The 22,378-nt window shown below is 32.2% G+C and overlaps 2 protein-coding genes, 1 long non-coding RNA gene and 1 other non-coding gene across 4 annotated transcripts; 2 read left to right on the forward strand and 2 right to left on the reverse strand.

The window, feature by feature from the left end:
- Nucleotides 1–664: 664 nt before the first annotated feature.
- LOC7476737 (uncharacterized) lies at nucleotides 665–2,001 on the forward strand. Its single transcript, XM_002321786.3, has 2 exons — nucleotides 665–881; nucleotides 1,450–2,001. The coding sequence occupies exons 1-2, from the start codon at nucleotides 828–830 to the stop codon at nucleotides 1,765–1,767; spliced, it is 372 nt and encodes a 123-aa protein (XP_002321822.1). The 5' UTR covers nucleotides 665–827; the 3' UTR covers nucleotides 1,768–2,001.
- A 133-nt stretch (nucleotides 2,002–2,134) lies between these two features.
- On the reverse strand, nucleotides 2,135–7,568 carry LOC7481806 (coatomer subunit delta). The gene is made up of 12 exons (XM_002322358.4): nucleotides 7,394–7,568; nucleotides 7,040–7,071; nucleotides 6,912–6,951; nucleotides 6,222–6,445; nucleotides 5,680–5,922; nucleotides 5,414–5,585; nucleotides 4,800–5,107; nucleotides 3,944–4,139; nucleotides 3,699–3,852; nucleotides 3,094–3,156; nucleotides 2,887–2,983; nucleotides 2,135–2,444 (listed from the first exon to the last, which is right to left on the reverse strand). The coding sequence occupies exons 2-12, from the start codon at nucleotides 7,040–7,042 to the stop codon at nucleotides 2,355–2,357; spliced, it is 1,590 nt and encodes a 529-aa protein (XP_002322394.3). The 5' UTR covers nucleotides 7,043–7,071; nucleotides 7,394–7,568; the 3' UTR covers nucleotides 2,135–2,354.
- Nucleotides 7,569–16,281: 8,713 nt separating this feature from the next.
- On the reverse strand, nucleotides 16,282–17,460 carry LOC127904405 (uncharacterized). The gene is made up of 3 exons (XR_008057545.1): nucleotides 17,159–17,460; nucleotides 17,025–17,077; nucleotides 16,282–16,385 (listed from the first exon to the last, which is right to left on the reverse strand). It is a non-coding gene; the product is annotated as an uncharacterized LOC127904405 (long non-coding RNA).
- Nucleotides 17,461–21,728: 4,268 nt separating this feature from the next.
- On the forward strand, nucleotides 21,729–21,888 carry LOC112324390 (U1 spliceosomal RNA). Its single transcript, XR_002978248.2, has one exon. It is a non-coding gene; the product is annotated as a U1 spliceosomal RNA (small nuclear RNA).
- Nucleotides 21,889–22,378: the final 490 nt, after the last annotated feature.

Raw genomic sequence — 22,378 nt, forward strand, 5'->3', positions numbered from 1 at the left:
AAAATACGAACAGTATGATTTTAGAAACTTTGAATTATTGACTTGCGAATGGACTTGGTTACATATCTCAGTGCCCGTGCCCGTGCCCGTTGACAATTAGCCGGGTTTTTTTCTTTTAATAATTAAGGATTAAGAGCATGTGAACAGTTTTTTAAAAAAATATATTTTTTATTTAAAAATATATTAAAATAATATATTTTTTATTTTTTAAAATTTATTTATAACATCACCGCATTAAAATAATAAATAAATATTATAAATTTATAAATAAATAAAAAATTATTTCTAATATTAATACATATAAAAAAAACTGGAAAAGCAACAATCGGAAGTACAAAATCTATATATGAGAAGAGATTGGATGATCAGTTGATTAATTACCATGCAAAATGATTAAGTAGTGAATCCACCAACTTACCCAGTGGAAGAAAATGTCATTGTTTTTAATCCTATGTAGATCATTAAAAGAAAACAACGATCAAGTCATTCTCTTGACATGGTCAATACATATGCCTGGTCCTTTCGATTTCTTGACATATGCAGTCCTTGACTACACGCTTTTACGGAAATTTCTTCAGATACGTAAAAAGCTGTCATTGTTCGTCTGTGATCGCTGAAAACAGTATATATAGGAGGAGCGTTCGAGTGTTCTCTCACCAATATTATCAACAACAGAAAAAAAAAGTGGTTCTCTCATGCACCCAGCCGGCTTGAAAAACACAAGCCCTAGGTGAATATTGCTTTTAATATCCACGAGTTTGCTTGCTTCTTATATAGAACAGTTTTGATCATATATAGAGAACAGTTTTGATCTCTTATAGAATCCAATGAAGATTATTCAGTGGATTAAAAAGATGTTCCGGAAGTTGCTGAATAAAAAGGTGAGTGTGTAATGAATTACTTTGATGCATGGTTTCTTATTTTGTTTTCTATCAAAGAGTTCCATCATTATAGCATGGTTCGGACTTATGGGTTGATTCAAGACCTGACTGATTGATCCGTTTTTATTCTAAGCTAGGTATTCAAGAAAAGTTAACTTAGAATTGATTCGGTTTGACCCGGCCAACCCAACAAGTCAGCCTGCAGCCTAACTTAAAAAAAAAATCAAAATGATATTCTTTTTATTAATATGAATTAATTTAGGTTAATTTAACCTACATGTGATGCGAGCTTGACCGGGACGAGATTCATTTGGTTTTTCAAAATTATCTACATAACTGGTTAGTAGAGCTCAAAAGAAGGTGCTTTCCAGAACCTCTTACACAGTTTGTATGAAGAGGGGTTTGGATGTATTATCAAAGACTATAGTGTTATCAAAATTCAACTTGAAACTATTGTGAACTGTAGCCAACACAGAGGACCAATCCAACTATGGCTTTTGTTATCATTCAAGCCATTGCATGTTGTTGAATTGTTTCTTACATTTATATATATATATTGTTTTTCCAGGTTGTTGAACGGCAAACTAGGCCTGATGATTTTTTGAGAGAGGATCAAGAAGCTTTACTAGAAAGAAATCCCCATGGAGACCTAACATGCCAACGTTGTATGAAGGAAATGAATGGCCTTGAGGAACAAGTAGCTCACAAAGACAAGGAAATACAGTACTATAAGAGAGCCCTTAGTGATAAGAATCAGGAAATTCGAAGGCTTAAGAATATGAATATGCCACAGAACCCACAGAGCAGACTATGGTATCCAGAAGAAGACATACTTGGAGCACGTCCATCTCAGGGAGAAAACCGTACTCCATCGGGATTAAATTAGTTTTGTAGCCTAAAGCTTATTGGACCTCCAATGGAACCAACATAGCAGCTCATGTATGTAGAGTTACTTGTGCTCATCTATATACGTGTAAACAAGTATATGTTGGGTCATTATCAGTTATAGTAATTTGTATTTAAAAAATACATGTAATAAGATTTAACATGCTGATTATTGTCATCAAATGATAATTTCGTAGTGACTAATATAAGCTTCAACATTTGAGTGAGAAGAGCATGTGGGGTGTTATATTTCCTTTAATTTTCATTATTACATCCTGTTTTTTTTCTTTTCATTTGGGATACTTCCGAGTATCTATCATGCATAAAAAAAACACACGCACACTCACTTGTATATATTCTTTATCATCTACAAATAATAGAAATAACAATAAGAAAAGAGAAAGTAGCCAGTTTCCATGGAGGTTATTTACACTAACAATAAGAAAAAGAAACTAGACAGAATTAAGTGCATTAGATGCCAGATCAATAATTTCGAAATTGCGAACGTACTCATCAAATTTTATAACAAACACTAAATAGTTCGGAGATAATTCATACTTCGGTGCATTCAAGCGAAGTATCTATCACTCAGACTACTTGGTAATTCTCTGTGATCAATTGAGTCCTCTGGGAAAACTTTGGAGGAGCTCCACCTTTCAGGGGCAGGATATTGGCAACCTGCAAAAAGAGAAAAAATGAAGCTCGAGGTAAAGATAATTGGAAGAAAGTCTAAAAGAACCAAGCTTTTAATCAGCTTGAATCCCTGATATTACCCACTACACAGTGGAGAGGAACAAGAATAACAAACTGCAACAACTAGCAGTGACTGTAACTTTATGATTTCGTGCAATGATGATAGCACAATTCATCTTTATGAGCTGTGGGCGGTAATGTTGACTATACAGCTTTATTTTGTATTACATGCGAATTTTATCAATCACATGCAAGTTTTACATGTGAAGATCTTCAAATGGGTTTGAATCAACTTTAATCATTAAAAAAAGGCCAACAGAGGAAGATAGTTCACAAATTGGAAATGCAACCATTTTCTATACAGGTACAAGTTCATTTATTAATAGTTGTGCTAACAAAATCAAACAGATTTTAGACAAGAGCAAACCTTTAGCTCACTGTATGTGCTAGTGGCTGAAAACTGAACAGTAATGGGGAAGAATGCCGATGAGTCTCCTGATGGCACAACAAACTCCATTGATCCACTGTCCACAAAGATTATGGCACGTTATAAGAAACCCTAGAACCAGGTGTATTTTTCAAATATCAAGCACAGGGTCTGAAGTGATAAAAAATACTCGTAACATTTGCTTACCTGCGGTTTGAGTTATCAATGAGAAGAATGGACCATTCTAGGATGGAATTTCTTGCGTCGTACCTGCAGGATTGAAAATAATGAATAATATTGAATGGCCACTTCGACTGATATGATGTATACCGTGAAAAGTAGGAGATGAAGAGGATGGCACACATTGGTTATCAGTAGATATAAAATAGCATGCATCAACAACATCAAAAGAATCTTCCAGAAAAATCACGTGATTTCAAAGAATTCCTAGGGGCATGCAGAATCCTAGCACAAAACACTTACAGCTAAGGTGAAAATATCATATGATTCCTCCACCTAAGGGCTTCTCGCATTTACCCCCCATGTGCCTGAATGGCAATCCTTCTGGCTTTTAATTTACTTGGTGTTGAAATATAATTTTAAGGAACTTTAACAGACATTTCCAAATCAAATTTCTAGATTAACAATTTCATGCATTTCATCTCACTTTAGTAAAAGCCAAATGTTCAGAAAGGAAAGAATAACATCAGAATCAGATAAAATTTCTATTTGCCCCAACATATGGATCTCCACCAAACTCACTTCAACCTGATACACCAATGAAAGAGAATATAATGGAGCAAAATTCTTACTTCCATTCCCCATCAATCTGCCTAACATTTGGTGCCTCTCGAAGGGCTGGTAGAGGAACTGCGATCACAACATTTCGTAGATCAAACATGGATGACGCTTCATACTCGATGCTGACATATGTTTCATTTCCAGACTCAGATGGCCAGCAATTGACTGCAATATGCACGAATTAAACATAACATTAGAGCAAACAGCAGAAAGTGTAGAGTGATCAGATAAACTGCTGCTTCAGATTTGTACCCACTTGTCAAGGGCACCATTGACTCATCAACACTTTGCATTCTCCACTTCAAAAGACCAACACCTGCATCCCCAGTTTGACAAGCGGGGAAAGGTCTGCTGGGATCCCTCAAGCCCAAAATGTTTTCATTAGCAAATAATTCTTTGTTCACGTTAGGATGTGTCTTGAAAATGACACCTGGATTCCCCCCAGTTTCAATCTGCAAAACAAAGCAGAAATAATAATGTCAATAAGAACTAGCAAAGAAGCTACCACAATAACTTCAAAACCAAAGCCATGTAAATACATGCTACTCAATGCTTGATGCTCTTGCCAAATCAAAATCTAGTTATCTGTAAATGTTAAGCAGCCACTAGTAGACATAGAAACAAACTATTTAAAAGCAGTTTATTCATCAGAGGGGACAGTGTGATTTACTATAAATGATCCAACCCTTCAGCAACATCCCACCATGGCCGCAGATGATATAGATCAAATTAGGAAGCCAACCTAGTTCGATTAAGTTTAAGCATTTCAAATGTTTAGGTAAATTCAAGTTAGGTAAAAAAGAACAGTAATAAAGTGATGTGGCTGATGTGGAAAGATGAGCATTCAGCTAAGACACAATAGCAAAACTAGGAAAATGGTAGAAACCCTTTTGCTCACAAATATGAGATGATGGTAAAGAAATTTCCCAGTGCAAACTTAAAAGTTCTCATAGTTTAAAGTCGTGGATGCCTAGTCATCTCTCACTTGATGAGACATAAAATATTTCTTTTCATAATCATGTAATGGTTTTTCTTTTCAATTTTTTTGTTACCTAAATCATGTGTGTGGGCACAAAGACAGATTGCAAGAGAGAAAGAGATAGATGACAGACCTGAACTTGGATGAGCCCGTCTTCTTGGTTAAGAATTTGAAGTGATAAATGCCCTTGAACATCAAAGTGACTCATTCCACCATCCCGTTTTAGAGTGACATTGAGTTTCTCCTCAGCAGTCAAAGTGACAGGATCAGTTAGTTTTTGAGCAGCTGATGTATACTGGGTTGACTTTGATGGCTGCACATCTTCAACGATCATTTCACCTTCTGCTTTCAAGGATTCCAAAAACTGGTTTGTCCTTTGGGTTTTGCCGAGCTTCATGCCAAGGCCTTTGGGAGGAGCAGTGGCAGATGAAGGTTGACGAACTGGTGATGCCAGATATATTCAATCAAAAGTAAACTCCCCAATAATTGGAACCATATTTTCCAGAGACAATTAAAATAATAATGTTCAAAAATAGGTTGCAGCAAACAGAATTAATTAGATGAGGATTTATAACCTTGTTGTTAAAAAATTTCAAACAGTCAAGAAGTTCAAGTGTAAAACATTTTTTCTTAGAAACTTTTAAGAGTTATTACAAATCATACTTACATCTACCAGACAAATCTAATCTGCTAGTTATCAAAATCAGAACCAACGTCTATAGTTGGCCCAGAAAAGCAGAAACAAACCTTTAGGCTTGCTGGAAAATGAGTCAACATCACTGGTCAATCCAAACCCAGATCCACTTCCAAAACCACCTCCTCCGCCACTGGAAATGCTCATATCATTAAAGCTGCTCTCAATTCTTCCAGAGCCCATTGAAGACATAAAACCTCCTTTATTACCTCTATTCTTTTCAATCTACAAGAAGAAAAAAAAATGAGAAATATTAATAGTGCTGTGTACAGGACATAAATCTGCAGGTATTATTTGTGGAGCTATAATAAATAGATACCTTCATTTGGTCAATCTTACTAGCTTCTTCCTTCATTCTACGCTTGGTCTCATCAATCTTATTCTGCAATACCAGCTTGTGCAATTTCTCTTCATGACTCTCCATCTCACAGTACTGCTTAACCTGGGCAACAGTAACATTTTCCTTGTGCCCAAGAGAGATAACCTCATCAAAAGCAAAGATCAGCTCAAAAGCTGTTTGACAAATACCCTCTTCGTCAAGAGACATGGTATACTCAGGTACCTAGAAGCAAACTTAAGGAATCAACTTAAAGCCTTTATATGTACATTAATGAAATGAATATCATAGAAAAAAAATCATGTTTCAAAGCTTTTAAAATCTAGTAAGAATAGTACAAGGAGCCATCAAACATAAAAAAGATAAAGAAACATTGCAAACATGAGCACAAGCATGTGAAAAAAAGGGGGTAGCCAGGAGCCAACTCAACTCCTTAGCATCCAATGTAGAGCATAAAACATTTTAATGTCCCATTTTAAGAACATGAAGCTGCTAAAAAACATAGGCAAATGAAAGAAAGATACCAGTTTAGAGAGCAGCCTCAGAGTGTCCAAATCTTCAAGAATGTTGCTCTGTTTATTCGTAACAAGCAGCAAGTACATAGCCTCTATTGGCTGGTAAACATAACGCACATTCTCAGTCTCAACATAAGTATGCTGCTTTCCAGACCCTATCAACTTGGGAAAAGCAGCAAGGAGACCTTCAATTCTTATCCGAGACATGTCCACAAACTGCCTCGAAACAAGCACTGCAAGTGAACCAACCCAAAAAATATCAAGCAGAGCAACACACAAGACAAAAAAGCCTCACTACAACAACACAGTTACTAATATTAATCCCAAATCAAATCCACGGTTAACTAGCTCAACAAATGAAAGAACCTCCAGCACTAACATTGCACCATACACCTGCTCAAATCTCAACATTTATGGGAACCACAGAAAATGCCTCCCGATACACCCAGGACCCACGATGCTCAAATCTGAGCAAAACATATATCTATAATGGTAATTCTCAAGATTTGCACACCTAGTTTATAACCATTAATAAAAATCATTAATAAGGGGTGCGGTGCTTTACAGATTTACGTGCAATTAAAACAATGAATGTTAATTCAGATTAAAATAAAACACACTAAACATTATTAACTTATTGCATTCGAAATTTACGGGGAAAAAAATTAACAGCAAAAATATTAAACGCAAGAAACTCACCTTTACCATTCTTGCTCACTATAGAAGCCGCAAGCACAACCTACATTGAATCAAAACTAGATTTTACCACCGAAATAAATTATTTTAATTCAATAAAAACAAGCAAAAGAGGAGGAAAAAAATCTTACCATCCTGATGTAAATGGCACAGAAATTAACACCTACAGAACAGAACCAAAAGAAATTAAATAAAAAATTTATCTAATCAAAATATAAATTGCACGGATCTACGAAGAGGTAAATTCAGATCTAACTAAACAGCGAGATCACGAAATGGGCATGTTTGGTTTCTGAGAAAACCAAGGAAAATTACGAATTCATTCAACGATTTAAAATATCAGATCTGACAGGCAAGCACAAGTGGGATAGTAATAACAAAATCATGAGATCGCGGATTGAAATTCGATGGATCAATGGCTGAAATTTGATTTTGAGTGAGAGAGATCCGACGGTGGAGACTTGAGAAGGAGGAAATTTAGTTACCTGAATTGGAAGCGGAGAGAGTGTTGTGCGAGAGAAACGGGGTGTTCGTGCTGTGAATAAGAGAGTGACCGGGCGAATGTGAGGAAGACGAGGAAGGAGACGAGGAATTGGGTTTTATTTTTTTTATTTTTTTATTATTATTAATGCAGTTGTCGGACAGCTTGTGCGCACTCGACCAATCTTACCGACCTTGAAGTTAATGATAATATAAACCTCCATTGACCTTAAGATTTATGGGACTTGAATTAGTGATCTCTAAAAAACAAACTTAGGGTCTGACCGATTAAGCTACACCCCTTATGATTAAAAGTATGTTTGGGAGTGTAGTTGCGGTTGTTTTTTTAAGTGCTTTTCACTAGAAATGTATCAAAAAATATTTTTTTATTTTAAAAAAATTATTTTTGATATCAACGTATCAAAATGATCTAAAAACATTAAAAAATAATAATTTAAAATAAAAAAATAAAAAATATTAAAATATTTTTGAAACGTAAAAACAAACCAGATCTAAATTGAGTTTTATTTTACCGGGATGGATTTTATTTTACAATGGGTGGTGGGTGGTAGGGGATGAGTTTTATTTGATTACGGATATTTTCTTAAGAAGAGAGTTCTAGGTTGCGTTTGTTTTCTGGAAAGTGGTTTTTGAGAAACCACTTTCCAAACTTTCCTGTATTTATTTGTTATTTAAAAAGTTGGTTAACGAAAAACACTTTCCAGTAAAAAAAAAATTGGCTTGGTTTCTAGGAAAGTGTTTCGCTTTTATTTTGGGCGGAAAACACTTTCCAGAAGTTGTGAAAAAATTAGAAATGTCATATTATTTGCTGATTATATCAAATTTGGTCCTCAAACTTTTGATTGCTATATATATATATTTTGTTTTAAATATTTTTTTTTCAATTTCATCCCTTAGAATTTAATTTTTATATTAACTTTGGTCCTCATTTTTATAATTGTTATTTGCTTTTCTCTTATCATTTTTTAATTAAAATTTTTTATCTATCAAATTTGATCCTCATTCTTTTGATTGTTACTTATTTTATTTGAAATAATTCATGAAAAGTTAATTATTATTATTTTAATTTCTTCATCTTTTAATTTTTTAATTTTTTAGATTTAATCTCTATTATTTTGATTATTATTTATTTTATTTGAGATAATTTATGAAATTATATTTTTTTCAACTTCATTCTCATTCAACTCTTTAATTTGTAAGATTTGTTTCTCGTTATTTTAATAAACTTGAAAAAAATAAAATATTAATAAGTTATTTTCCAGCTCATTTTTCATGACATAATCAAACACTTGAAAGTTTTTCCCAACTTATTTTTTATTATATTATCAAACATCAAAAAATAATTTATTTTTTTAAAATTCACTTTATTATTTTCTAGCAAACAAACAGGCAATAATGTAATTGGAATTAGTTCTACCTTATCATAGGTTGATGTTATTGGAGGCCCAGATATACAGGCTTGTTGATTTCATAGTCAGGCCTGACCTATTTTCTGTTCTGTTTATTGAGAATATATGGGCTCTTAGGAGGGTTAATGGGCTTCTAATTATGCTCAAAACAAACATTTAAATTATAGATAAATGTGTAAAAATGTTGTTTAAAGGAGGACAATTTACTTGACTTGGAATATTTTATGACGGAGATTATTTTAGAAGAGTTTACGATTTTTTTATTTTTAAATTTTCCTGTTAAGTCGTTGTAAGGAATTCAAAGTTTTATTTGTTTAGGATTTTTGTTTCCTTCTTTGATTTGGATATTAATGTTCGTCTTCGTTAATATCTTTTAACTTAACCAATTTTTCTTATAAGTAAGTCCTAGGTTTTATTTATAAGGTATGTTGTGGAGTGTGGTTGTGGTTGATTTTCAAAATATTTTTCAAGCTAAATACATCAAAATGATATATTTTTTTTATTTTTTAAAAAATATTTTTGAAATCAGCTCATCAAAATTATCCAAAACATATAAAAAAAGTAATTTTTAGTAAAAAAATTTAATTTTTTTAAAAACACGGGTACAATCACGTTTTCAAACACTCTTTTAAACTACTTTGATGTAATAATTTTAATATAAACTTTCTCAAATCTTATGCAATACATATCTTTCTTTCAATTTATTCTTTATAAGTTTATTGTTTTTAACTTTGATATGCTTTTTTCATTACGTAATTTATTCGTCTTCTTTACAGTTTTATTTACAACTTCATTTATCATCTCTACATGATTATTTAATTTTCTTCCCATGCAATTTAACAATTTTTTTTTTTGTTTTGCAAGTTTCTCGCTAAGTGCAAGCCTTCAATGTTTAATAACATAAATATTTGACTCGCTCGATGTTGGCATGGCCTTGATGAGGACAGCTTATTAAAATTTCTTCTTCTTTTTTTTTTTTTTATAGAAAAAACGCAAAGAAAACTAACAGAATATATGTGCCATTACGACAAGATTATTACACTGTTTATTTTTATGTTTTAAAAATATTTTTAAAAAAATTAAAAATATTTTTTTTATTTTAAATATTTTTTATATGTTTAGATCATTTTGATACGCTAATATTAAAAATAATTTTTAAAAAACAAAAAAAATATTATTTTAATATATTTCTAAATAAAAAACAATCACAACAACAATCACAAATACGCTACACCACATCAACAATTATTTGGTGAATCACACAGATCTTCGAATTATAGAATTGAGAATCAGCATGAATGACGAGAGAGGGTGCGTGTTTTTTTTCAATATTTTCCCTTGATTTTCCACTCGATCTCTATCTACCTAAACTTTAACATCTTCTTTTATATATATATATATATATATATATATGACTGGCAGCCCAAGTTTTGCTGTTGGCTGCGAGGACCATGTGATCAACACTGGAGTGAATAAGGTTGAAGTGGACGTAAAACTGCTTCTAATTGTAGACCAACAATATGTTCATGTTATTCTTTTCCCTGGACGGTCTGATTCGAACAATGATGGTTTTAAAGCAGTTTTCCATGTGCTTACTGGCTTTAATATAAATTAATTTAATTATATAAGAAAATTAGCAAGCATCATTGGACATTATATCTTATATTTGATTGTTCAAATTGTTTATAATTAGTATGAGAGATTTAGGTTTAGTAATTCATGTTTTTCCATTCAAATAATTATTTAAAGGAAGAGTATATCTTCTTCATTGCAAGTGTTTTAAGAGGAAAAAACCTTTAATGTAATTAAATTTATGAAGAAAATTATATTTCTAATTATTTTCATGTATGTTTATTAATACATAGAGATAATCAGTGTTTTTAATAGTCTCTTTATATATTAAACATATGTACATTGATCGAATAAAGATATTAAATAGAAGATTATATTTTCAAATTAATAAATAGGGTTTTAGTATTAATATTGTTATTAAATCACTTAATAGCACATTATCTCATTCATATATATGGACTACATCTTACCGCTAATTTATTATTTAAAATTTTAGACCCCCAATAAAAGTGTGTGTATATATATATATATATTTCAAACCTAAATTTTCAAGTTAATTAAATACCCAAGTCTCATGTCAAGCTGGATCTTGGAAAAGAAGTTAATGTGTTCTAGAGAATCCAAATTAAATGAATGGGAAATTAATGAAAATTTTTAAAATTCCCACCGCAAAAATATCAAAGGAAATTAATTTGTATTTTCTAGGTCTTGGTGCTAGTAAATCAATATTAATGAAAATCTTTAAAATTCCCACTGCAGAAATTTCAATGAAGTCTATGACAATATTGTAAATTAATTGAAACGAGGATGGATATTGACGAAGAAAAATCAAACCTAGATGTCAATCACTTGCGTACAGAACTTCATGATTAAGGTGTTTTAATTTTCATATATTTTATTTTAGAATTTGATCAAACAGTCAAAGCATGCTTATTAGTTTATTAGTTTAAAAGTGTGGTTGTGATTGATTTTTAAAGTGTTTTTCATATTGAAATGTATCAAAATGATGTTTTTTTTTATTTTTTAAAAATTATTTTTGAAATCAACATATCAAAATAATTCAAAACATATATAAAAAATTAATTTTTGAAAATGTGGTTGTGGTTGCTTTTCAAAGTGTTTTTCATGTCGAAATGCATTAAAATGATATTTTTTTATTTTTTTAAAATTATTTTTAAAATCAGCGCATCAAAATGATTCAAAACATATAAAAAAAATTATTTTTCCACAAAAAAATAAATTTAAATTTTTAAAAACCACGAATTGACATGCGTTTCCAAATTCCTAAACTCTTACACTATTAGCTTTAACATTTTTGCTTTTTTATCACTTTTCTATAACATTTTCACTGTGCTCCAAAGTACAAGTAGAGGTTAAAATCATTTCAAACGGTTTAGTCTAGTTTAAAAAATAATCAAAATGAACTAATTTTTTCTTGAAATTTTGGAACCAAACCGAATCAATCAGTTAAGTTCGATCCAATTTGGTTTTATATTAATAAAAATCGAATAAATCCAATTTAATTTATAGATCTTCTAGTTAGATTAATTTTTATGAGGATTTTAGTTTATGAAATAATTTAGTCCAATTTGACTGAACACATTGACGTCTCAATTCTTTCCTCTTGTACTTATCCTTTAATGGTAAGTGGATTAATGACTAATTAGAGACTTGTAGTTATCTAATTGTAACAAAAAAGCTCATTAGGATTATCTTTACTAATTAACCACACCCACAAGAAACTGGGTTGCTAAGCAAGTTTTGTGCCTAAAGTCAAAGATTAGGTTAAAATCCATATGCATGCTGATGAGTTTCAAAATGGTTGGATTTATACAAAATAAAAAATTTAATAAATGTAATGATTATCAACACTGGACCGATGCAAAGCATATGCACTGAGTAATTCCCTAGAAATTTAATAAAAGGCTACTATGTGCAATGAGCCGATGGCCAAGTGATGAGCATGAGTGCTCTGATTTTGACATGCTTTTACCATGGATGCATGCACTTCGTCTTTTCCATAGGGAATTGGGCTCAACCTCTTTCTGGGTTTCCCTGCATAGTTACCATCTTTGTTCGTTCAAACCTTGGACCTTCCCTAATTTGGCAAATTTCACAGAGGCAAGCTTGCATGCATGACAGGCAGTAGTGGTTAACAGTCACAAGTCACAACATGGCGTAATAATTTTGTTCCTTTTTTCGCTTTTGAACGAAGAGTTTTTGTGTTCTTCTGTGCCAGTCCATGTGAAGACAACGGAAGAATCAGAATCATGGCATCATGCTTTATGTAACATGGAGACTGATGGACTCCTCCAATGGTTACCAGTGAATCAAGAATGTTGCTAGAAACTAGAATTAGAAGTCATAAACTTGAATAACTATTTTCTTCCTTTCCTTTTTTTTTTCTTGGGAGAACTTTTCTAGTTTCTTTCCTTTGTCTGGGAGGCTAGGAGATATGAAATTAATAGCAAAGCAATCAAAATTTATTTCTGTTTTGTGTCAACAGCACCAGCAAAAAAAAAAAAGCCCTGATTTTCACCAAAAAATATACACACACACACACCATGTACTAAGATCTAATAACACACACAAATTTGAACATTGGGATATATGGAAAAGCTATCACTTGATTTGGGTTTTTTTATATTAAAATTATAATTTGATTAAAAAAATCAGGATAACCATGTTATTCGCTCAAGTTTAGCTACGTTATCCAAGTTATAAGTTAATTTTGTTGAATCACATAATCAAGTTTTGGATTGCAAATTTATTGAAATTTCTTGGATTAACTCACAATTAACTTGGTAAATTGCATAATTAATTAGATGTCGTTTTTACACTAAAATTTCAAATATCATGCATGTGAAGCGCATGCACACTACTAAAAAATAGAGTAATTAGCAACGGACGATTCCGTTGCAAATAAAGCTAACATCCGTTGCTAAAACAATTTAGCAACGGAATCAGCAACGGCACAAATCGGATGCAGATTTGTCGTTGCTGATTATTTTGCAACGGATTTGTCCGTTGCTGATTTGGCAGCAACGGAAAATCCGTTGCTGAAATTTAGCAACGGATAATCCGTTGCAAAACTAGCAACGGATTATCCGTTGCTGCCAAATCAGCAACGGACAAATCCGTTGCTAATTTTGTGAATCAGCAACGGATTCTCCGTTGCTGATTCATGCATAAGTTGCAATCACTAACGGAGGATCCGTTGGTGATTGCATTTGTTTTTTTTATTAAATTAATTTTTATTTATTTATTAAAATCACTTTTAATTTATTTATTTAATTATTTATGGATAATTTTAAAGTTGTAGAATATATATAACCAACATAAATTAATTAATATTAAAAATAATTATATCATTAATAAAAAACAAAATAAAAATAATATTCATATTATAAAAATTTAGTTAAACTTGCATTAATACAATTAAGTTCAAATACAATAAAAAAAACAACAAAAGATACAATCATGGTGCAGGTTGCGAAGACGAACCATGATATTGTGGATCAACAGAAGATTGAGCAGGATATAAAGGTTGAGGTGTAGGTCGAAAAATTGGTTGAAATGCAGGACCCATAGGTGTCATTATCTGAGGAGCCATAGGTGGCGGTATTGATGGAGTCAAAGGTGGTGGCATACCTTGATCAATATTTGATGTCCCACCATGGTATCCAAGATTGTTCACAAGATATTCTTTCATGGAATCCATCTGCCGTTTCATTTCAAGAATAAAATCATCTTTTTTCTTTATCTCCTCTTCTTTATCCTTTATCTCCTTTTGCAATGCTTGATACGATGAACTGGGATATGATGACTCCACCGAGTAAGAATGTGATGACGAGCTTGTACTAACTTTTGATTTTGGCATACGAGGTGCACCATATACCCTACCCTTTGTAACTCCTCCTGAAGCCACACACCAAGCTGCTCCATCAAATGAAGGATGATTTTCCCGATCAGTTCCATACTTTGAAATCATCTCCATTTTATAATTTTCCTACAAATAAAATACATGCAACAATAAATTAATTTGAATGTTGAATAATACTTAAGTTATATTAAGAAATAATCAAATAAAAATACATACAACCACTTTTTTAGACTTGTTGTCGACAAAGCTACCAGATTGCTTAGTACTAAATGCAGTTTCTGCTTTTGGAAAAAATGGACTGTGAATATCTAAATTACTCAAATATTTTAATTATTATAAGATGGAGTCATTTAATCTTATATATGTATACATGTGTAGTACTGGTAAATATTGAGGAAGGAATTTGGTGGCAACAACTGCTGGGTTAAAAAAAGCAAGGAAAGAGAGAGAGAGGACCCCCTTGTCCTCTCTTTCTTTCTCACTCATACTGCTTGAAAATCAAATGGGGCGTTTGCTTTTTTACATCGATCGAGGAAGCCATGTCAAGAAGGGAAAGCGCACAAGCAAGATGGGGGTTGTTTCCTTTTCCTTTTCCTTTTTATTTTTATTTCTCTCTGTATTGGAAGTTTGAAAAACATCAAGAAAGGGAATGTCTTTTTGCGTTCCTTTAGGAGTGGTAATTAACATTTACTTTTAACGCATTGAGGATGGTCACTCTAAAATTTGATTAAAGGACTTACTTTCTTAAATTATACGAAAATTAATCCATGAATATTATTTTTTAATAATTAAAGGTGAAAAAATAGCTACTTTTGTTCCAAATCCTAGCCCAGATTGGCTCAGAATCCAAACCATGTTACAGAGGCCAATTCTTGGATCCTTGATTTTGCTAAAATTCGATTGAGAACTGTACAACTTGTGCTCGTAGATCACCAAGCTCAAGTATTGTCCTTTTCGGGTAATTTAGAGGGCCAAGGGTTCTAGGACAAAATATTGCATAGCATAAATTATAGAATGCAAAGTCCTGCAGGAGCTAACTAAAACTGATCATTATTTTACCTTCTAGTTAGCCCTTTTAATATATTGAAAGACTCTAGCATGCAGTTTCCAAAGAAACGAAACACATTTAAATACAAAATATAATTAATTTTAAATTTAAATTATAACAATAAAAATTAATAATAAATCATCAATATTTATCAAAAAATATTTTAAAAATTGTTATTTACAACCAGTGACCAAACTATAATTGTTTTTTAGAATTTAGGGACAAAATCATATTTTCCATAATTTCAATACGATTATTTCTATACACTTAGATACACTTATTACTACCCACACACAAATTAACTCAAATAAATCCAAATCACATCAAATAATATCATATAAGGCCTAGAATTCAACAAGCTTATATAAAGAAATAAACCTAAAACAATATTATAAACACTTAGATAAAGTTGAAGTAAACCTACTCAAAACAAGGGAGTTATATGGTCAATTGGTGGTTTAGGATTGTGGGGGAATATTTGCAGTAAGAGGGAGAAGGAAGAACATTCCCCGTAAGAGAGAATGAAGAAAATGACTAACAATGTCCTTACCTCTCTCCTTCTGTATATAACAAATGGGCTAGCTAAATGGACCAATAAAACAATAATGGATTATATATTAATGGATTATATGTTATATATATATATATTGTGTAACATATATGTATACATGTGTATATGTAAATACATATAGGTGCTTGTCTACATACATATGTTTGTTAGTCAATCAAAACCAAGCTTATGGATGCTCAAACTCCAGCTCTGCAATTTATAACGAGCATGCTAAACACAAAGATTTAATCATGGACTGCCTAACAGACAAACAATCTGATAAAAGAAATCAACTTGAAGTTATTATTGAGCATATCAGCTACTTATATCTACAAGAATGACCCCTTGACCAATTTTTCCCGAGAAATATAAGTGACCACACATTTAGTAAATTATATGCATTGAACATACCCTTCTCCCTCATTCTTTTCTCTCTGTCATATTCAAATTTATCTCGAATTTGGCCAACCTTTTCCCATGTATCACCTTGCCTGTTTCTCCCAAAATCCTGGTCCTGCATTCAAAACCCAATCATATACATGTTATAACAACATATTTATTTACAGTAAAAAAGGAAGGCATATATGTCATGGGTCATCGAAATTTCATGTTTACTCCAAGAAAGGCTGGGTGTCTTTCTGCCCAGATAAAGATGTGTTGATTATCACAGTTGGAGATCAAACACAGGTATTACAAAAATTGCTTAAAAAAAGCAGAATAATCACCCTAGGCTTTTTGTTCAGTACTACATCAATTTGTTTATCCTAAAACGATTCATAGTATATGATATCAAAAGCATCTATGCCCTCTTTACAACTGTGATAGTAATGATAAGGTATGTGTGGAAATTAAACTCAACATCATGAACATAAACATAAACAACCTCTAATCAAAAATTAATTCCTGTACCTTAACTTATCATTATGTTCCCTTTATATCCAGTGACAGCTATTTTAGGTTATAGATCAAAAAATTTACGAACATCAAAAAAAAATTGAACCGTAACCCTAAAAATTAAATTGGGGGTTTTGATAAATTTTCAATTAGACATGCATAATTAGTTTATAGATCATGGTAAAAACATTTCATAAACCCCTATATTATCGAATTAATAGCCTAAAACAATTATTCAAAGTATTGAAAAAAAAATTACCTGTGTTCTTGAGTTACAGGTGACCGAGATTGTTCTACAGGACAGAAAGAAACCTGGATTGGGAAAGTTAGGTGAAAAATTTTTAGTGCAAGTTAAATTGCAACAAACAAAAACAAAAACCCTTAATTACTTACCTGAACTATTGAAGAAAACCGTTAAACACCCAACCCGTTTACAAGGAGATACCTTAAATCAGCATGTTCGATGGTGATAATGATGGGTGTGGTTCGATTTTGTTCAGATGAAGGAGAAGAAGATGAAGAAAAGAAATTATGGGTGCTGAAGACGCGAAGAAGATGAAATGTTTGGGATAAAGGAAAATCACATTGATGAAGAGAGGGTTATTTTTCTACAGCTATGGATCGAGGTTGTTAGGGACGAAGGAGACTGGAAGAGTGGAAGATCATTAATTTTGGTTTTGTTCATTTCATTATCTCTGTTTGGCTTTCGGTGTGAGGGGAGATCGAGCACTGGTGTATATTTACCAAAGCCAGCAAACACTCAACGGTTGAGATTTAATTCTTGTAAATGTAATCAACGGTGTTCGTAATTTTGGTTTTATATTAAAATTTAAATAATTATTTTTTAATTAGCAACGGAAAATCCGTTGCTAAATTCAATGTAAATTTTGCAACGGATTATCCGTTGCTAAAATCCGTTGCTGACATTAAAAAATTAATATATATGCAATCCGTTACTGAATTTAGCAACGGAATTATCCGTTGCTAAATTCAGATGCTAATACCCCATTTTTTTAGTAGTGACATATGAGGTTTCTCTCTCTTTTTTTTTTTTTTCTCTTCTGCAGAGGTAATAATTGAGTTAAAACAATAGAGGCATGCACTTTGGTAAATTGCATGACTAGGAAGGTTCTAACATGGCCTCCACAGTCAATATTATATATATTTATCAAACTTGAAGTTGAACAAGCAGACAAGAGAGTAAAGGTTGGGAAAACAAAGATACAAGACCTTTTCTCCTCCTACCATACTCTCATTTTCTGATCTCTACCATCTACTCCCAAATATACTCATTGTCCTTCATTAATATTTTTCCATCTTCATAAAAGTACTGTGCTTATAGCATGGATCCTAGTTAACATTTATTTCACTTAATCATAACCTATTTATTATATCGGTGCCATCAAGCAGTTTTCAATTTCTAGCAGTGCTAAATTGCTGTGTTTTTTCCTCTCTTGACATTACCAGGAAATTAAGTGAGGTGCACCAAAAGAAGGCAGGATTCCCTTTTCATAGCATTTTCCTTCCAAGAGAAGAAGGCGCTTTGAAAAATGGCCAGAGGAAAGATAGCGATAACTAGGATTGAGAACCGAACAGCCAGGCAAGTCACCTTTTCCAAACGCAGGGTAGGGCTTTTCAAGAAGACCCATGAGCTCTCTGTGCTCTGTGATGCTGAAATAGGACTCATCGTCTTCTCAAGCAATGGGAATCTTTCTGAATTCTGCAGTGAGTCGTCCAGGTAAAAAAAAAAAAACAAAAAAAAGACCATGATGCTACAAATGGTCTAATTTGTATCTGTCTAAATCACTGATGGATTTCAAGTAGTCAGCTAATGTTTTCTTGGAGGAAAAATGAGTTCTTTGATGATACAACTAATTTTACAATGAGATGATTAATATTTTCTGTAAGTATGTTTACAATTTTATCATGTTTTAATCATATGTTTTGATCACTTCTTGTTGTCTTTTAACCCTGTAAGTCCTCTTCCAAAGTTGATAGTCATTTGTCTCCATTGATAAGATTTCTTAGCTCCTTTAGCCTCTGCAAGATCCAAAGTTTGGCCATCATTGACTCAATTTTTTGAAGCTTTTTTTCTTAAGGAATTCTAAGAAAGTTGTTGCCTTTTAGCCTTTTACATGCCATTCTTAAAATTAAAAAAAAGGGTACAAACCATTACCATTTTATCTTGACAAATGCAGCATACCACACATCATCAAAAGGTATGAAATTTCTAAAGGAATGCGCGTTTCAGAAAGCAATGACTCGGTACAAACCTCCTCTTTACCATATCCACGACCGAAATATATACATATATATTTAACTAGATGAGGGCTCTGATGTTTTGTATCTTAATATTTTAGGAACAAATCCTGAAGGAGTTGAAAAGAATCAGGAAAGAGACAGATGATCTTCAGTTGAGTATGCGATGCTACAAAGGCGAAAGCTTGAGTTCCTTGCACTATGAGGATCTGGTTGAGCTTGAAAAGCAGCTGGAGTGCTCAGTGAACAAGGTTCGAGCTCGGAAGGTAATGCTTCGTTTTATGAATAAATATTTTTGTTGATCTCTTAATTGAGCACAGAATTAAAGGCATTTTCAATGCTTTGTTAAGCAATAACAACATATATTAAATCGAGAATATGCAAAAGTGATGCTGCCGAACCTAAGATAATTAAGATTCAAAGAACAGGGAATACAGAATTTTAGAAAATAATCTCAACAACAAGAACCCTAATCATAACTTTATTACTAAATAATTTTCTCTCTAATTGTTTTCCTAAAAAACTCGTGATTATAATTTTTTTAATTGGTTTTAGTTCGACTTTTACAAAAAGAAAAAAAAAATTCAGAATCCCTAAACAAATAAAAATAATAACATAAAAACTGATGGATACTGAAAATTATTATGCAACTCGATTTCCCAAATCTATTGAGCTATTACTGTTTGGGATGCAGTTTGAGCTTCTGCAACAGCAGGTGGACAATCTGCGAAGAAAGGTAAATCATTTGTCATCTATCTCTGCAATTTGTTATTTTCTTGTATTAATTATAATTTATTTTATTCTTCTGCCAGGAGAAAATGCTGGATGTGGAAAATCAACAAATACAGTACCATCTTGTACGTAAATGGTTTTTTCCTTTAGGTTAATTACAAGGCGGCCTAAACACATTGTCTTCCATCCATATTTGTTTCATTGATCTAATATCTTTCATCACATACATTGCTTTCTTTTGGCATTGGATGCAGCATCAAGTCGCAACATTGGAGCAGCAACATGCAGCTGTAGCAACGGTGAAGCCAGAGGAACAGCAGAGAATGCTCGAGGAATTCCAGTTTTTTGGTGATGAACAGCCTATCAGTAATCTGCTACAGCTTGCTCCTCTCCCTCCACAGTTCCAACCTTGCCGTGTCCAGCCTACACAGCCCAACCTTCAAGATTCCAGTCTCTCCATCCCTGATCCCTCCAATTACATGTGGCAACACAATGCATGCACTAGCCTATTCCATTAGCATTGCCAGTTTCCCTACCCAAAAGTTCCTTCAGGCACAAAGCAAGGCTAATGCACTTGCCTGGATTGGGTTTGGGGTTCTAATAGTACACGTTCTTTTGCTTTGGCTCTTCATCATTGAGTTCCGATGGGGCACCGGACCGCCGGTGCAGTTCTGGCATTAATTTGACATTACCTCCTGGGGAATTGCTTTAGCTGAAAAAATTATTAGACAAACTATTTTTTTTCCTTGTCAAAACTAGCAGTTATTAGACAAAATAATATTTGAGGGGAAAAAAAGGGGCTCATATTTATTACAGTGGGTTGCACCCCCTAGCAATGGACCCATCGGAGGAGCATCACTCCATTGGTCCAACAGGGAATTAGTTGCACAAGCACAAGCACAAGCCACAAGCGACTGAGCGCTAAGTAAATTTAGCTCACCAATTGCTTTGGACATCTTAACTATTTGCATGAATAGTTAATAAAAAATATTTTACAACTAAAAAATAGAGTTTAAAATAAATAAAAATACAAAACTATTTTTTATTAAATAATGAGGTCTCACTAGAAATTAATTCTTGTCTTTTTATAATAAAAAATGATCTATATTTTTTATTTTGATTCAGTTGTTTTAAAGTTATTAAGATCATTTTGTAGTTGTCGGCCGGTAACTTGTAAATCGAAGAGCATTGTGGTCATATTTTATGTTAAACCAAGGATGATCTAACATGATAAGTGGGTTAGTTCTTAATTAACGTGGTTAAAACTTGAGTGAGATTTGATTTGATTTGATTTTTAAAAAGAATTAAAATAATAACATTTTATTTTTAAAAAAATAATCTTAAAATAATATTATTTTGGATTGATCTGGTTAACTCGTTCAACTTATAACTCGAGTTTTAATTTAAGTTATAAGTTAGATAAGATTTTATAACTATGAATTATTTCCTTTTAAATTTTGTCTTTTATTTCATGACTAATTAAAAGTTGGTTTCATCTAGTATTAAGGATGTTTGGGAATATGATTGCGGTTGCGGTTGTTTTCAAAATGATTTTTATTTGAAAATGTATTAAAATAATATTTTTTTTTATTTTAAAAAAATTATTTTGACATTAGCACATCAAAATGATTTAAAAACACCAAAAAAATATTAATTTAAAAAAAATATTTTTTTTAAAAAAATACAAAAATAAACTGAAGCTAATATAGTGTGAGCATCCTTTTATCTATGCTTATTCAGTTAGTTTTTAAGCTTTATTTATTATATTATAGTACCAATTACCTGTTCATCAATTTTAGCAAAACATATTTAAGCATTTGGTAAATAACGAAAATATTGTATAATATGATATAAATAAACTTAGTATCTATACAAGAAAGTCGCGAGGTAGTCTAGAATCCCACATCGAGGAAAAGCGAGAAGGGACATAAGGCAAGCGGGTATAAAATAGAAGGCCTCAGAATTGTTGAACATACTTACCTGGACGGGATCAATGGGTGATCCCGAAGGCCCATGGTCTAGGTCTGTGACCTCCATTGCACACAGGAGGGGTGCTGGCTTAAGGTCTCCCCAAGAGGGAGAGCCTACGTCAAAATTTGTGGCAGAGGGGGCTGCGCGAGTCGCGGCCCCTATCCTAACTTAGTTCAAAATTTTCTTAATTTTTGATATGACAATAAATAAATATAAAAAGTAGTATAAAACTAAAACATTTACAAAAACACGATACAATCATAAAAATAAAAAATTACAACACAACCTCAAACTTTATACTATTTGGATAAATTTATCGCTTTACTGCTTCTAATTTTGTAGGAAATAGACACAACCTCAAACTAGAAACTTAATAAAATTTATTCTTAATATATTCAGATCTGAAAACTAATCATGAAAAAATAGAAATAAATCTTGGCGTCGATGATGTAGTTAAGTAGGAAGTACTCCACAAGCTCAAGCAACTATTTTTAAATCTCAACAGGAGTCATTTTTTCATGTACTTATTCAATATACAGTAAAATGAAAGTATATTATAATTATCAAACCTGTTGGGAGATTAATCCTCAAAAAGATTTAAATTATTAGGTTAAACCATGAGTTGAATTAATTATTTTAATAAAAATAATA

Source organism: Populus trichocarpa, chromosome 15, assembly GCF_000002775.5.
Source record: "Populus trichocarpa isolate Nisqually-1 chromosome 15, P.trichocarpa_v4.1, whole genome shotgun sequence".
Lineage (NCBI taxonomy): Eukaryota > Viridiplantae > Streptophyta > Magnoliopsida > Malpighiales > Salicaceae > Populus > Populus trichocarpa.

Excerpts from the sequence above, each read along its gene's own strand:
- LOC7476737 (XM_002321786.3), top strand. The coding sequence starts at position 828 with ATGAAGATTATTCAGTGGATTAAAAAGATGTTCCGGAAGTTGCTGAAT. Across the intron at positions 882-1,449 it reads GGAAGTTGCTGAATAAAAAG|GTTGTTGAACGGCAAACTAG; the intron begins GTGAGTGTGTAA and ends TTGTTTTTCCAG.
- LOC7481806 (XM_002322358.4), bottom strand. Across the intron at positions 4,140-4,799 it reads ACGGGCTCATCCAAGTTCAG|ATTGAAACTGGGGGGAATCC; the intron begins GTCTGTCATCTA and ends TTTGTTTTGCAG. Across the intron at positions 3,157-3,698 it reads CAGATTGATGGGGAATGGAA|GTACGACGCAAGAAATTCCA; the intron begins GTAAGAATTTTG and ends TCAATCCTGCAG.